The sequence below is a fragment of the Silurus aristotelis genome (genome assembly GCF_946808225.1).
Source record: "Silurus aristotelis genome assembly, chromosome: 24".
Classification (NCBI taxonomy): Eukaryota; Metazoa; Chordata; class Actinopteri; order Siluriformes; family Siluridae; genus Silurus; species Silurus aristotelis.
Genome location: NC_139597.1, coordinates 481,590 through 498,462, shown reverse-complemented (window position 1 = coordinate 498,462; position 16,873 = coordinate 481,590). Strand labels below are relative to the sequence as shown.

Genomic DNA, 16,873 nt, shown 5'->3' with positions numbered 1-16,873 from the left:
ATTTTAACATTATATCTTATAGACTTGGATTAGTATTTTACATTAAACGGTCTTACAGATTGTTGTGGCAAAGTCTGACCCCCCCCCCCCCCCCCCCCAACCTACACACACATAAACCTTTAACTTTCACAATTACATTTAAATCCAACAGAAATGTTTTACTTACTCACACGAGGCAGAGTTGAGAAATCCTTTCATACTACACTGGTAAACTGTGTATATAGAATGATTGTATTGACGGTTGAAATGGTGGTAACGGTTTACCCTCTCCTTTATCCACGTCGCACTGAGGATTAATCACACCAGTGTCTCTGTGCTTTGTTTTGCAGTGAATGAATGAATGAATACGTCTTTGTTAGTGTGTCCTGTGTGTTTGTGAGGTCTGTTTGTTGCCCAGGCATTGCCCACCCCATCCACCCCACACACAAATACTCCCTGTTTTTTTTTTCTCTCTAATGATATAATATTGTATAATAGAGATTATATACAGTAGATTCTGCATCTGATTGGATGATGCCTGTAAGGAAGTTTTACATTGATGCCTAAATGTCAGGCTCTTCCCGTATCCACCAGTATCCCAAGTTTTCGGACAGTCGCGTTTGGATCCCTCTAGTCGCAGCATTGACAGAATCATCCAGACAACAGTGGACCCCATGGATGCCAAGGACTTGCAGTCCCAGCTATATGAACTGAAAATGAATGTTTACTACAGCGTTCTGAGATCTGTTACAACGCTTTGATGAACTACCAGTTCCAGCCTTGGTAGCTGTTTTGGTTCCCATTTCGAGCCAATCCAGCAGCAAGCCTTCCCCGCCTCTAAATCTTACTTGGAGTGCCGGTCAGCCTTGGTTTTCCACAGGGAGAGAATCAACTCTGTTGGGGGACTTTGCTGCCCAACCTCAGCCTTCCTGACTTGCTGAGGGTATTGCCCAGCTCTCTTGAGATGCCAATATCACCGCTCTGTCTATCTGCCGCTCCCGAGTCCTTCTGAGGACCTCACTCCGCCTCAAAACCCTGAGGGCGTTGCTCCGGCTCAGACACACGCAGAGGGTGAGGAAGGCTTGCTCCATTCTTCAGCTTGCATTTCCTGGCCTCCAAGGCGCCTCAAGTCCTGCTGTGTCTGCTGCTGTCACCCGACCTTCCTTATGCCCTGACTCAGAAACGTTTGTGTAAAAATATAAAAGTCCAGAAATATATTTAATCAAACAGAGCTGCAAACCGGGGCAATACAGGTGATGAGCAAAAACACAGTCCAAAAAAGTCCTTAATCAAATACCAGGAAAGAAGAGCAATGCAGGAAAAACAAAATCAGAATCCAAAAACAGTCCAAAGTTCTAAACCGAAATGCAGTGCCTCAGACAAACCTTTACAATGTGAATAACAACATGGACCTAATATATCTCTGTAGGACTTTGCATATGCGTGTATTCCATGTTTACAATGCACACTATACACTTTATACACAAACACACACACACACACACACACACAATGCACTCCTGTTTCCTGCACTATTGTAACTTTGTAAAATTATGTCAAGTCAAGAGGCTTTTATTGTCTACACTGTCTACACAATTATTGTATACACAGTGGTACACAGTAAAAACGAGACAAAACAACACAGAGCTAAAACACAACACAAAGCTACATCGAGTGCAAACAGTGCAGACGAAAAACAGTACAGACAGTACAGACAACACAAGAAACAGTTCAGTTCAGTTCAGTTGTTTGTTGAGGAGCCTGATGGCTTGTGGGAAAAAGCTGTTTCACAGTCTGGATGTGAGGTATGGATTGCTTTCCTGATGGCAGGAGGGTGAATAGTGTGTGTGAGGGGTGTGTGTGAGGGGTGTGTGGGGTCGTGCACAATGCTGTTGGCTTTGTATATGCAGCGTGTGGTGTAAATGCCCATGATAGAGGGGAGAGAGACTTCGATGATCTTCTCAGCTGTCCTTACTATCCTTTGTAGAGTCTTGCGATCCGCGATGGTGCAGTTAAAAAACCCAGCAGTGATGCAGCTGCTCAGGATGCTCTCAATGGTCCCTCTGTAGAACATGGTCAGGATCGGGGGAGGGAAATGAGCTTTCCTCAGCCTTCTCAGGAAGTAGAGACACTGCTGGGCTCCTGGTGATGGAGCTGGTGTTGAGTGACCAGGTGAGGTTATCTGCCAGATGAACACCAAGGAATTTGGTGCTATTGACGATCTCCACTGAGGATCCATCGATGATCAGTGGAGAATGGCCTCTCTGTGCTCTCCAGTAGTCTACAACCATCTCTTTGGTTGTGTCACCGTTCAGAGACAGGTTGTTGGCTCCACAGCAGGCTATTAAATGGTGCACCTCCTCTCTGTATGCTGACTCATCGTTCTTACTGATGAGACCCACCATGGTTGTGTCATCGGCAAACTTGACAATGTGATTTGAGCTGTGCATTGCTACACAGTCGTGAGTCAGCAGTGTGAACAGCAGTGGGCTGAGCACACAGCCCTGAGGGGCTCCAGTGCTCAGTGTGGTGGTGCTGTTCCCAATCCGGACTGACTGAGGTGATGGAGACTCCTGTCTGACCTCATCCGTTAACCTGTCCATCACCACTGCAAACAGAAAAGGGTTTAGAGGCAATCCTTTATGCAGTCCAACCTCCACCTTAAACCAGTCTGTTCCTACTGCACACTTCACTGCTGTCACACTGTCCTCATACATGTCCTGCACCACCCTCACATACTTCTCTGACACACCTGACTTCCTCATACAATACCACAACTCCTCTCTCCACACTGTCGTACGCTTTCTCTAAATCCACAAATACACAATGCAACTCCTTCTGATCTTCTCTATACTTCTCCATCAACATTCTCAAAGCAAATAATGCGTCTGTGGTGCTCTTCCTCGGCATGAAACCATACTGTTACTCACAGATGGTCACCTCTTCTCTCAGCCTGGCTTCCACTACTCTTTCCCATAACTTCATGGTGTGACTGATCAACTTTATACACCTGTAGTTACTGCAGGTCTGCACATCTCCCTTATTATTAAAGATCAGTACCAGCACACTCCTTCTCCATTTCTCAGGCATCTTATCACCTTCCAACATCCTGTTAAACAATCTGGTTAAAAACTCCACTACATCTCTCCTAAACATCTCCATGCTTCTACTGGTATGTCATCTGGTCCAACCGACCAGATTTTTCTTCATTCATCAGCTGCTCAAAATACTCCCTCCATCTTCTCAACACACTCTCCTCACTAGTCAACAAATTTCCATCTCCATCCTTTATTTCTCTAACTTGCAGCACATCCTTCCCAGCTCGGTTCCTCTGCCTGGCCAATCGCTACAAATCCTTTTCTCCTTCCTTATTGTCCAACTTCTCCTACAGCTCCTACATATACCTTTTCCTTTGCTTTTCTTATAATGAAGTTAAAGTTCTAATTAAAAAAAAAAAGATAAATAAATAATGTGCTTTAAATGTATCAGATTGTATTATGTGAATGGGAGGTACATTCTTCGTGTCTGGCTCTGAATTAGCTTCACGAAAAGATGAGCTGATGAAGATGATACTTAGAGTTGAATGGTGTTTGATGTAAAAGGAAACACATCAAAGGCCCGCGACCCGCGGCGACGTTTGAACGTCATGATGTCACCAAGGAGGCGCATCGGCCCCGCCTTCTTCCACAGGTTCGCGCGCCGCCTGCGTCATTTCCGCCAGCGGAGGGAGGAGGAGGAGGACAGAGGAGTGGAAAATGGCGGACGGTGTTGATCACATCGACATTTACGCAGATGTAGAAGAGGAGTTTAACCAGGTATTAAATGGGAAATAAATCAGTCCGCGGCTCGAGTTGAGTTCCGGCTCCGCTTTAACGCTGATGTTCGGCGCGACGCGGGTTTACCTCAGAGCTGCTGCACGCGCGCGCTCTGTCTTTAGCGTCGCAAGCTAACGCGAGTGCGCACAATGAAAATGTCCCGCACGGAGGCCGCGTCTCAAATCGCGCGCTCGCGACTACAGAGGCGCACTTAGTAGGGAATGAGGTGCCGCCTTTCTCAGCACTCGGAGTGCACACTTTATATAAATCCAGCGGGATTTGGGAACCCCCCACCCCGGGTCGTTTTTCGTATTGGCACTACTACATGATACGTTTTTTGTTTTTTTTTATTTGCGTTGATTTATTCCTCAATGTTTAAATACATTAAAATCAGTGTTTGTGCTCGAGGAAGTGACCTGAGGCTGTTATTGTGATGATCGAGTCGTGTGTGTGTGTGTGTGTGTGTGTGTGTGTGGTTTTGGGCTAATGAGCGCTTAGCATTCACTCTGCAGAATAATGTTAATCAGGAATTGTGGCATTTATTAAATATGTACGTTTGTTTTATTAAAGGTGTGTAATTTAGTGTTTTTTGAAGCAGAAGTTTATACACGAGCTACAGAGGGGCGGTACTGTGTGTATTTATTGTGTTTATGTAAAAGTGCTCCATGTGGATTCATATAAAATGATAACGGTTTGTAGTAAATCTTCACTTAAACATTTATAACTCGAGGTACTGATTTATTGGCTTTATAATTCCAGCAGGTCAGATTTGGTGATGAGTCGTTCATATCCGATTCATTTATTTCGAGTCTTTAATGTGACTCAGAAGAACGAGTCGACTCAGTGATTCATTAATTTTCTACTGCACGCGCATGAACAAAGCATCAGAAACTCTCAGTAGATTATGTGCAGGAAACAGAATTGAGCAGTTCATCTCTCCATCTTCTGCTCCGAGTCGCTCGTGCTTTTATCATCTAAATCTCCAAGACACTACACAGTGCAGTAGATCAGGGGTTTCTGTCACGTGACAAAAAAAGCTAACAATACAAACGAGAAGAAATGAGGTGAAGCTCCTCGTTCTGTTTATTATAATTTGTCCTGTTTCATTATTGGAATTATAGTTAAAGTTGGTGTATGTAGACGTGTTGATCTGATTATTGATCATTTTAGATTTTATTTTTGATCAAAGGAACAAAATTAACTAAATGTTAAAAAAAAAGATTTGTTTATTTTGATGGAGATTTAAAGAACCGAGTCACTAAAATGATGCGATCTTCCCGTCACTGATCAGAACAAGCATGTCCTCACTCCTCACTCGTTAATGTTCCGGGTGATTAGACTGAGTTCAGTAGGATGGATAAACGCTGTGAACTCGAGTGTGTGTCTTTTATATGAGTGACGTGTTCTGCTCTGTGTGTTCACAGGAATCCGATTATCAAGTTCATGAGCAGATCGACCTGTACGATGATGTCATCTCTCCCTCGGCCAATAACGGTGATGCGCCGGAGGACAGAGATTACCTGGATAACCTGCCTGCACCTGGAGGCTCTGATGGGAATAAAGGCGCTCCGCCCAACGTCGTTTACACCTACACGGGCAAACGCATCGCTCTGTACATCGGCAACCTCACCTGGGTAAGGCACGCACGCGCGCACACACCTTCACCTGGGCAAGACACGCACGCCTACCTTCACCTGGGCAAGACACGCACGCCTACCTTCACCTGGGCAAGACACGCACGCACACCTACCTTCACCTGGGCAAGACACGCACGCACACCTACCTTCACCTGGGCAAGACACGCACGCACACCTACCTTCACCTGGGCAAGACACGCACGCACACCTACCTTCACCTGGGCAAGACACGCACGCACTATAACCTAAATTATAATGTAATTATTGAAAGGTTGTTGTGTTTGAATATGAACCTCTGCATGTTCTTCACAGTGGACCACAGATGAGGATCTGACAGAAGCCATTCGCTCCGTCGGCATCAACGACGTTCTTGAGATCAAGTTCTTTGAGAACCGAGCTAACGGACAGTCAAAAGGGTGAGGTCATGTGAAGGCTGTTTGTACTCACTGTCGAGTTGTGGATCACACAGCATTCTTCTGTACACTGCTGTGTTCAAATAATTCTAGATTCCTGAAATCAAACAAATCAAAAGTCGGTCCTCAAAAGTTCAAAACAATTCTAGGACCACATCAGAAATGGTAGAACTTTCTGTACTGTTCTAGAATCTGTGAATCCTCATATCATCCTCCTTTGTGTCTTTGGATTTAAAAGTGGCTGTGCGGTTTGTGTTGGTTGGTATATAACAGTGTACATGTAAAGTTTTTTTATGAAACGTTCTGTGCTTGTGTTTTGTTGCAGGTTTGCGTTGGTGTGTGTTGGATCAGAAGCCTCCTCCAGGAAGTTGATGGATTTGCTGTCTAAGCGAGAGCTGCACGGCCAAAACCCGATCGTCACACCCTGCAACAAACAGTCCCTCAGTCAGTTTGAGCTGCAGTCACGTAAGAGTGAGTCCTGTCCGGCCTCGAACCCCCTACATCACCACACACTGTCACTCTGTTCCTCACAGCACTGCAAAGAACTTTGAGTGTGTGCAGGGTGGGTGAAGTGTGTGTATGATGGTTGCCCTTCAGGGATGAGTGTTAATAATCTTATGTTTTTAGGCACCCAGTCGGGGCAGATGTCAGGGGAAGGGAAGGCAGGTCCTCCAGGTGTAGGTCCCCGTGGTGGTTTTCCCCTTGGTAGGGGTCGAGGACGCTTTCCAGGTCCCGCAGGACCAGGAGGAGATCGCTTTCCCGGGCCGGTCGGACCAGGAGCGCCCCCTCCACACTTCCCTGGTACGACACTTTACTAATTATTTACGTATTAGTGTTTTGTATGTGTGATGATTTAATTGCCCCTTGTAACCCCCCCCCCCTTTCAGGTGGTATACAGGGTCCTCCTCGCCCTCCACCAGGCCCCCCTGGTCCTCCGGGTCCTCCTGGCCCACCACCTCCTGGTCAAGGTTTAGCCCCGCCCCTTTCAGGTCCCCCTAATCGAGGGGACCGCCCACCTCCCCCTGTCCTATTTCCTGGTCAGTTTGGCCAACCTCCACTTGGCCCGTTACCTCCTGGTCCACCACCTCCTGGTTATGGTCCACCCCCTGGTCCACCCCCACCTCAACAAGGTCCACCCCCTCCTGGGCCATTCCCACCTCGTCCTCCTGGTCCTATTGGCCCTCCCCTGGCCTTAGCTCCACCCCCTCACATGCGTGGTCCACCTCCGGGAGGCCCCCCGCCTGCCCCCCACGTCAACCCCGCCTTTTTCCCGCCACCCGGGAACAACAATATGGCTGCGCCGGATCGAGCCCCGCCCCCAAACGACCCTTACGGACGGCCTCCTCCTTATGACCGGGATTACGGACCGGGCAGGTAACAGACTTTCCAGAATGTTGTGCCTGTGATCTCAGGTGTCAGGAGGTGATGCACCTGTATGTTCTCGTCTTCAATTCTCTCGTACGTGTTGTCAGGGAGATGGACGCAGCTCGGGCTCCTCTGAGCGAGGCTGAATTTGAGGAGATAATGAACAGGAACAGAGCTATCTCCAGCAGCGCGATATCCAGGGCTGTGTCGGACGCAAGCGCGGGTGATCAAACACACACACACACACACACACACACACACACACCTGACTTCTGAGAGAGAGAGATGACTCTGAATTCTAAGAGATCTTTTAGTAGGGAGGAATGGATGGAGGAACGGAGTATTTTGAAATGATGGATGGAGCACTGAAGAAGTATTTTTCTCACACGTGTGTGTGTGTGTGTTTCAGGAGATTACGGCAGTGCTATCGAGACACTGGTGACTGCGATTTCGTTAATAAAGCAGTCGAAGGTTTCAGCTGATGATCGCTGTAAAGTCTTAATCAGCTCTCTACAGGACTGTCTACACGGCATCGAGTCCAAATCTTACGGCTCCGCCTCCAGGTACACTGCTCACCTGCTGTCAGGTCTGGCCGTATCCCTGCGCTCCACTCATCCTCTCCTCTCGTTGACTTCCTTCCCTCTCAGCAGAAGAGAGCGATCGCGGGACCGGGACCACAGTCGCTCCCGCGAGAAAAGTCGACGCCACAAATCTCGCAGCCGCGACCGGCACGAAGATTACTACCGAGAAAGGAGCCGCGAGCGAGACCGCCACCGCGAGAGGGACCGCGACCGCGAGAGAGACCGTGACCGAGAGAGGGAATACCGCCATCGTTAGGACAAAGAGGTGTGTGTTTGATTTATTCATCTGTGTTCCTCACTTTCATTACGTATTTCTGAATGACCCTTTTTAAACCAGCTCTGCTGCACCACTACAGGACACACCAGGTAGGTAACAGTACGGTAAGGACTCACGCACACACACACACTTTTATTTTACACACTTAATACTTTATTTTTGTATTAATTTTGTATTAATTCCATGCTGAAATTTGATTGGTTCTTGATCTAATTTTATAATGATGTGATTATATATAGGGTGTGTGTTTATGGAGGATGAATTCTAGCTCCTGTGTTGCTGTGGTGTTTTTATAATTGTGTTTTTATAGATATTACAGCAGTAAATAATACAATATTAAGGTTTAAGTGCAGACTGTGAGAATATTATGTTTTATATTTAAATTGGCTGTAATGTCTGAGACTGAGTGTATCCTGAGAGGGAGTAAATAATGAATCTGCTGTATTCTGCGTTTGTGCAGTCCAGAATATTTGTCTTAAAATGGCGAGTGTAAATATTGTTCAGGACGGTAATCCAATTCACGAATTAGTGCTTATGTTGGGTGAGTGTGTCTCTGAAAGCCCATTTCACTGTTGTTGGTTATCTTGTGAAGAGCCGTGATCATATTTTGTAGAAGTTAGTATAAAGCGGTATTTTAGCAGTAATTAGTGCTTTAGCATTTTTTTTTAAAGCAAATACTCAGTTAGCATTATCATAATGTCAGATACTCTATTACCTGTAGTCCGTTTTTACACATGTACCAAAACCTTTCATTATTTACATCATTCTTCTACAGAAGTTTGCTATCAAATTGGGATCTCCTGATCCATGTCAGTAATTTGTCCAGGTGAAGTAGTAAGTTGTAATGAAGTATCTAGTTGAACCCTGCTATGCTGTGGGATTAACAGTCATTATTAATGTTCATTATTGTGGATGTAACTTTTGAATTAAAATAAAAGTGCTAAAAAGTTTTATCCAGTAATTCCTTACAGAATTGAATAAACTGTGACTGGGTGATGATCTAATGAGAAAATGTGATTTAAATCTCTGTACTCTAACTATGAGCATTGACTGATCTAATATTGGAATAAAGTAGCTGTTTTCTGTCAGTAATCATGTATGTATCCGTGATTTTACGCTGTCAGGCCACTTATAGACGCAGTACCAAAACCTAATGTTAAGGTGCTTTGTTCAGATATTTATTAGTACAGTATTTATTGCTTGAAGTTACTGTTTGTACAGAAAAACATGTAAATGAAATCCCATGTGTTAAATATGTAACGATCATGTTGAATGTTTTAATTAATGAATCAGATTGGCTTTATTCTGTCAAAACTGCCCAATATTTTAAAATGTCCAAGAGTTACGGAAAAGGTGTTTTTTTTTATTATTTATTTATTTATTTATTTTTTGTTGTTTTTTTTATTTTAATGAAACGTTTTAGTATGAAGTGTTACATAAGATTTTGGTAATTTTTGGTGTAACTGTGATCACATTTCATTCTGTCAGTTAGTTTCTAAAATAACATGTTGGTCTTAAACTGATAAACCTGAAGTGCTGCATGGTTGTGTGGACTTGTATTTATGGACTTCAACTGATTTGATCATTTTGGCCTTATGTTTCATTAGGAAGAACTGTGGAGTGTTTTATGGGGTTTGAGACATTTGTAAGTTCCTTTTTTTCCCCTCTGTAACAGTATAAAGATTTCCTTTGACCAAACAACTCTATAAATGTCCACATGTTCCAGTTAATTTTCAGTGAAAAGAACAGTTCGTTTCTCAGCTGAAATACTTTACCTGCCTCTTGTAAAACTCTCCTAAGATGCTCTTCACTAGTTGGAGATTTCCTTCTGACCTTGTGATCCACTTCACCCCAGAGTAGTTCAGTAGGATCTAGGTGTGGTGACTGGGCAGGTCGTTCCATGATAGATATCACTCCAGATGTCTGTTTGCTCTTTAAATAAAACGTACGCTTTCACTTTCCGGAACCTTCCCTGCTCCAAAACAACCCCAATCCATTAAACCTCCACCCCCATGTGTGACTGTGGGGGTGAGGGAGTCTGATCACATCATCTTTCCTGTTCTTCTGGTAGACATAAAATCTTACATTTGGACTCCAGAACGTTCATTCACTATCACATTAATGTGTACAAAAGGAACCTGCATGTGACTCAAAAACCATAAGACTGTGTTTCCACTGCTGTGCATATTGTATCTGTTCAGCTCTCACTTTAACCCAACACATTAAAATGACTGATGGTAAAATGTCTCTGTAAACACATCAGACGTTATTTATTAGTGTTAGATTTATTTAGCAGCAGTGATGTTTACTCATGTGATGCAGGAGTATCTAATCATGTAATCATTAGTGAAATAACACCACTTTATTATACACACTAATAATAAGGGCTAATAATAAGTGATCAGTCACTTACTAATGTGAACACTAGGACCAGGCAAATCTGAGCTCAAAGTAACTCGAGTCAAAAGTCTACACATGGGGTCATCAGTGTTGTGTGTATTGAAGATGTTGTCGTGTTTTTCTGCAGTGGGTTTTAACTCTGATGCACTGATGTGTGATTTAGAATGTGTTCAGTGTCACAGTTATAGAGAGAGAATATTATAGAGATATAATGTGGAGGACAGTATCATTTCCATTGACGTGAAAATCTTCACAAACCAATCCATTACCATTTGAGTTGCCTTTAATGTAATGAGAGTAAGCAGTCTCTATCACTACCATGGACATTTTCAGACTCTGTGATTGTTTATAAATGTTTAATATGACAGTTCTTCTCCATCTGAATGTCCTAGTGACTAGTGGACTCTGGTCCACATGACTGAGAACACAGTGGAGTAGAATTGTTGTATTGCGTGACAGTAACTTTTTAATGACACTGTGTGTGTGTGTGTGCGCACTTATTCAACATGATTATATTGTTGCCTTGTTACATCTGGAGTGAAAGTGATTCTCTGTAGTGTAACAGAGACGTGAGAACACGTTGTCATGGTCAGTGCTTTGGTCTTGTTTCTGATCTCCGTATTACTGAAGGTGAGATGTTTGAAGATGACTGTGATTTATAGCTTGGGTGTAACTCATCAGTTAACTGATTCTGTTTTATGGTTGTGAATGTGAAAGAAATTGTTCATAAATAGTTGTAAGAGTATTTAAAAAAATAAGTTTAGTTTTTAGGGGAACGGGGCAGGTGCATCAAGTAAAGGTTATAAGTCATTATTTATTTTAATGCATCATTATTCATTCATTCTGGTGAGAAATCTAAACTCTTGTACTGTGTTGGTAAATTAAATGGACATGAAGGGTTTTAATTTGCTAGTTTTGTAACTACACATGTTGTAGACTGACCTGCTCAGTGTGTGCTTGATGAACCTGCTCTGTGGGGATGATGATTATCTGTAAGTCAGTCAGTCACGGTAGCTGCTGGTCAGTATTTCCTCCTGCAGTAAGAGTTATTGCACAGTAAAACTCTGTAGTACATTCACCTCCTTTAAGCACTAAACATTCTACATACGTTTGTGATCATTCACACTGTCATGATTTATTGTCCGTATGCTGGAAGTTGAAACTGTTTTATTTATTGAGTTGATGTTGGTTGTTCAAAGCAAAGTGTAAATTTCAGTAAGTTTGTGAGGAACGTTGTAGTGCTGAAATTTCATTCAAAGTAATTCAACTGCAACTTTATGACCGAAGTGAAATTCCAAATATATCAAAAGCATATCATATGGATTTTAAGAGCATGGATCATAACATTTTTATACAATGGTTTTGTTTTTTTTTTCTTTTCTTTTCTTTTATTATGAATTGCTTCACAGATTTGTGTCCTTTTTGTGTAAACTCCACAAAGCATGTGCCGATAGTCAGTTACCCAGTGCCCAGTCTGTACCTGATTTCAGGATGCATCTTTATGTATTTATTATTATTCCATAAACAGTGGTACCTTGACCTCTTTAATTCGTTTAATTCGTTCCATGGTCGAGCTCGTATCGCAATTTCCTCACACATCAAATCAGTTTTCTATATTAAATACTTAAAATCTCATTAATCCGTTCCAACCCTCAAAATGACCTGGGTTTTTTTCTCTCACTCCTGTACACTACGTATCCTTAAACTTTTTTTACTTCTTTGCTTATCTTAACTTGCGTCACAATCTTCACTTTCTGGCTTCGCTTCACCATCTAGCAGTGGCGTCTCGAGCTCGTACCTCAGTTTTTTACCCGTACCTCGGAAAGCTCGTACATTAATTCACTCGCAGGTCAACGTACCACTGTATTTATAAATAAATCAAAATCAGAGTTTCCATTAAGAAGTTAAAAGTTTACTGGGCAAAACTGGGAAACAATGTGCTTGTTTATTGTGCACTGTAGTGTATTGGTCTATGTACAGTATGTGATTAATACATCTATCAGATCTAATGGTTAGTTTATTTTGCACAGTATATAAAATGAGTCATGGAGTAAATCTAATAAAATAACTGTTAAAAACAGGAGATAGTGTACACGTGTATAAATAACACAAGGCCTGGTGAATGTCTGTGATCTTTTCTTTTCCAGTGTAAACACTTATCTGATGGAAACTCTGTGGTATAATAATGTAATCTGATGATAATTCTATTCTTTATGATCTTCATCTTTATGTTCAGTATCGGCCCATGCCTTGACTTCTGTGTTCTTTGTTTCTTTTTTTTTGTTCTCGTGTTTTGCAGCTCATGTAGGTTTAGTTCTATGAAACCGTATCAGTAGAATATTTATGCTTTATATTTTTACTGGTGAAAGAAGCTGATCTGTTATTGCATTAGATCTTGTGTGTTTTATTTGTTGCATTTCTCTTCCTGTTACAGGGTTGGACAAATTGTGTAAGAGTTTAAAAGGTTTACACTCAAACCTGCAGTTTTAACAGCTGTGTGTACATTTTTATCTTCAATGAGTTTAAACCATTTTAGAAATGAGATTTTTATACATCCAAACTTAATAGTAATAAATCAATGACCTTAAAATTCAGTTATTTATTTTACTTCAGTCATTACAGCTCATCAAACCCTGTTTGTCCAGCCCTGATTTTTATTCTTATTCTTCTGTCCTGTTCCTACATCTCAGATCTTTGATATCGATCTGCTGCACTCACATTAGACCTCTTTACCCATTGGTTATAAATCAGGAAAACAGTTTCCTGTTCTATTCACATCCCTTCATCTTCCAAGATAGAAAAGAACTAGTGTAATCAGTGCAGTGATGACACTTTCCATGGGAATGTTCTGATTTGTGGTCATGATTTAACTGAATGAGTATTTTCTAGTTGAAGATGAGTAATGAGTGGTGTATTCTGGGAAAGGTTCAGTGAGCAATTGTGACATTAAACTGAATAACTTCTGGATTTATTTGATCTGTATCATTTTTGTAGACATTATTAGTGCAGATATGCTAATAAATGGTTGGATATACACTGCCTGGCCAAAAACATGAGTCGTGCACATATTACACTTCGGTTGTAGCTCACTTTGCCTGTGGAATTGTTTTGACAATCATATATATATATATATATATATATATATCTCTATCTTCACATCCCAAAGGTTCTCAACAGGGTTAAAGTGTGGCGCCTGTGGTGGTCATGTGGGGTCCCTGAACCTTTATTTCACAAGTTCAACACACTGAATTCTGGCGTGGTCATCATGAAGTATGCATGTGGCTTCAGACGGAGAAAATGTATTGATTAAAAAAACCCTGGTCATTCAGGTAGACTACTGACTGCATATTTACATGGCACACACTGTTGCTGAACCTAAACCTGACCACCTGAAACAACCCCAGATCATAACATCTTCACCACAGATGTCTTCCCACATGTTTGTGTAAGAAATGAGAAGCTTCTCACTACATCAGTTAGAATTCAATAACTAGAAACATCTTAATCACGGCAGGACACTTTTTTTGGCCAGACAGGGTATTAATACACAATTTAATATTTTGCTGCATAAAGAGTCCAAGAAATGAGGTCCTATTTCATCACGTTCGTTCCCTAGAGATGTGAGTGTAGTGTTTCTGAGACGAGTGACATCATATCAAATAGTATATTTATATAAAGACTTGAGGTGTGTGTGCTTTGTGTTATGGATGTAGATTTAAACAGTGAAGATGAAGAGATGGTGTTTGGATGTGCTGCTGTAGGTCAAACTGTAAATTTTTCTCATTCACTGTGTGTGTGTGTGTGTGTGTGTGTGTGTGTGTGTGTGTGTGTGTGTGTGTGTGTGTGTGTGTGTGTGGATATATAAAGTGTATGTATGTATGTACGGGTTTGAACCCCCAAACCAAACTGCCACCTTCGTTTCTGACAAATTTCAGCTGAATGGCAGAAGAAGAGGAGAAGGAGGAGGAAGCATCCCGAGCACTTCATACTCGTCCATCAGCACTCTTCATTCCTACATCGCCATGACGACTGGACTCGACCACACATGGCTCCAGTACAGATCTGTTTGAAACGTATATATACTTACTCACTCTTAATTCCCAGCAGCTTATTTTTTATTTTTGGCGTTTTATTTGATCTGCATAATTGGAAGAAGAAAAGTAAGTTTTTTTCGGCGTTAAACAGTTTGCTTGCTCGGGCCTCCACCAAAAACATTGTTTTGACGCCTGTAATGTGTAAATTGTTAGATGATGTTTTTATAGGGAACTTTTTTTTTTTTTTTTCTTCCATCGCCCCCATCCCAAACCCCCCCCTCCCCCAACCCACCTCACCCAAAGCGTGTGTCTGCATCAGTGTCTGTGAATGTGTCTACATTGATTTATTAACTAGACTGTGTTGTAATAAAGTGTTTTCTGGGGTTGCCACTTGTTTATATTCTGGATTTCTTGATGCGTTCATGTTGTACATGTTTGCTCACTGCACTATACGCAACAATGGCCGAGACGAGCTCTGATTAGGCATGTGCTGATGCATCATGGGCTTTTCTGTTTTATTTACAAAAATAAATGTTGTCACTCAAACATTTCTTACGTCTAAATCTGGATGTAATGTCCTGGAACTCCTGAAACATCTCAGAATACCATTAGTAGATACAGAACAGATCAGCACATGCCTACATTTAATCCTTTTGCAGAAAATAAATATTTTTTAGGAATTTTAACTCCTACTTACATGAAGTGTCAGTTTTTTGTGTGTAAAATTGTATATTTTTGTATTTTCCATGTGGTTCATTTTTAATATTGGACTTTTTGAACTCATGCGCTAGCGTCCAGATGTTACACCAAAATTACATTTAAAGTAAATAAAGTGTATATATACTTTATTTACTTTTTCCTTGTGTATATGTGTGATGCTGTTACAGCAGTAACACTACAGAAACCTATAGATTTCATTAGAAGCTCTAGTTAATGGTGAGGTGGACATCTACTGGTGTACACTTCCTGTTCAGTTCTCAGGATGAAAGGATTCGATGTGAATTATGCAGAATCTAAGTGACTGAATGGTGTGTATTTTGCACTCACTCCCTGGATTGTAGCTTTACATTCATGTATTATAATTTGTGTGGGTTTAATGTGCCTCAGGTTTTTATGATTGGGGAAACTTTTGACTCTGAATGTACAGATTTGTACTGTAACCATCAGGTATTTGTGTGTAGAATAAAGTGATGAGGTTCTGATAATTGGTAATGAAAATTGTTTCTCATCACGTTTGAACAATATTTTTACGGGGGGCTGTGAACCCTAACCCTGTTTTGGGCTGTTATTGGGCATTCCTTATCTAAAGCTTTTGATGTGCACTTTTAATAAGAATGGTCATTTCTAATGATTTATATGTTTGGATGATTTTGAGGCAGCGAAGTTACTGGGAATCTAAACATTATTAGCTCATTTTCTGCCAAAGTATCGGACATCGTTTTTTTTTTGTTTGTTTTTTTTTCCATTTTAATTTTTTATTAGAAATATTTTTGCTTTTGGTGTGCAGATGTTTCACCCTTGTAACATTTTTAAAGCTAAGAAAAAAGGAAAAGGTTTCAGAATTATATCCAATTAACATATTTGTTTTGGCCAAAATAGGAAATTGTGTAATTATGAAATCATTGGGTTAATTGTGTGAAAATGTTTTTAAATGCTGAATGGAGGATTTGCTAAAAGTCTTGAACTATGTTGTAGATGTTCTGTAACATGGCCAATCATCTGCTAAAAAAAAGAAAAAAATAAAAAAAAATAAAAGCATGATTCACACTAAAATGTCTGAGGTAGAGAAGGTGCGCTGTTTGGGTAACCTGTCTTCTGTACTCAGGTGTTTCCATTGCAAGCAGGTGAAAAAGCTTTAACCCTAAAGGGTCTGTATGTGTATCATGTGACTGTGAGGGAGGAATGTCCCAGTTCTCATCTCTTTGAGCACAACAGGTAAGTAGAGTTTATTATTTTATATAAAAATTTTTTCAGAACATTCAGATTAATAATGATTAATGGTGTAGATTAATTTTAGTTGATTTTTTTTTAAGTTCATGTAGATGTGCTTGTAAATTTACTGAAACTATTACAGAACATCAACAAAACATCTGTTTCCAACGTCTGTTTTATTTTAATAAAATTACTATTTGTGGTTAATCCAATTTTAAATGCACAGTAATCATTGCTCACACAAATGCACCTGCTCACCTCAGTTCATCCACGTGTGTGTGTGTGTGTGTGTGTGTGTGTGTGTGTGCGCGCGCGCGCGCGAGACTGAAATAAAAAAGTTACAGTCAATAGTCATTTTATCTATTTACAAGCCACGTGAATGTAAAGACTCGTGTTACTTCCAGTAATTGATGAATAATTGATATGCACTTCAGTGTTAC

At 41.3% G+C, this 16,873-nt stretch overlaps 2 protein-coding genes across 15 annotated transcripts in view; one reads left to right on the top strand and one right to left on the bottom strand.

The window, feature by feature from the left end:
* Positions 1 to 334, bottom strand: part of LOC310719382 (myelin-associated glycoprotein-like) — a 33,758-nt gene extending 33,424 nt beyond the window's left edge. Inside the window, exon 1 of one of the 2 annotated variants that reach the window (XM_083529045.1) lies at positions 171 to 334. The gene's annotated coding sequence lies outside the window, so the exon portion shown is untranslated. Of the gene's footprint in view, positions 1 to 166 lie in introns of both variants that reach the window. The other variant, XM_083529046.1, reaches the window with a different exon arrangement.
* A 3,326-nt stretch (positions 335 to 3,660) lies between these two features.
* Positions 3,661 to 15,190, top strand: cpsf6 (cleavage and polyadenylation specific factor 6). Of its 13 annotated transcripts, none has more exons than XR_014531451.1 (11): positions 3,666 to 3,794; positions 5,219 to 5,428; positions 5,744 to 5,847; positions 6,170 to 6,309; positions 6,472 to 6,645; positions 6,732 to 7,218; positions 7,317 to 7,432; positions 7,619 to 7,772; positions 7,860 to 8,055; positions 8,128 to 9,712; positions 14,403 to 15,190. XR_014531451.1 is itself a non-coding variant. In XM_083529030.1 (10 exons), the coding sequence occupies exons 1-9, from the start codon at positions 3,735 to 3,737 to the stop codon at positions 8,044 to 8,046; spliced, it is 1,641 nt and encodes a 546-aa protein (XP_083385156.1). In that variant the 5' UTR covers positions 3,661 to 3,734; the 3' UTR covers positions 8,047 to 8,055; positions 14,403 to 15,190. The 13 variants fall into 13 exon arrangements, 6 of the variants coding, with proteins under 6 accessions (XP_083385156.1, XP_083385154.1, XP_083385158.1 ...); XR_014531453.1 differs by having other exon boundaries at positions 7,857 to 8,055; XR_014531455.1 differs by having other exon boundaries at positions 6,170 to 6,315.
* Positions 15,191 to 16,873: the final 1,683 nt, after the last annotated feature.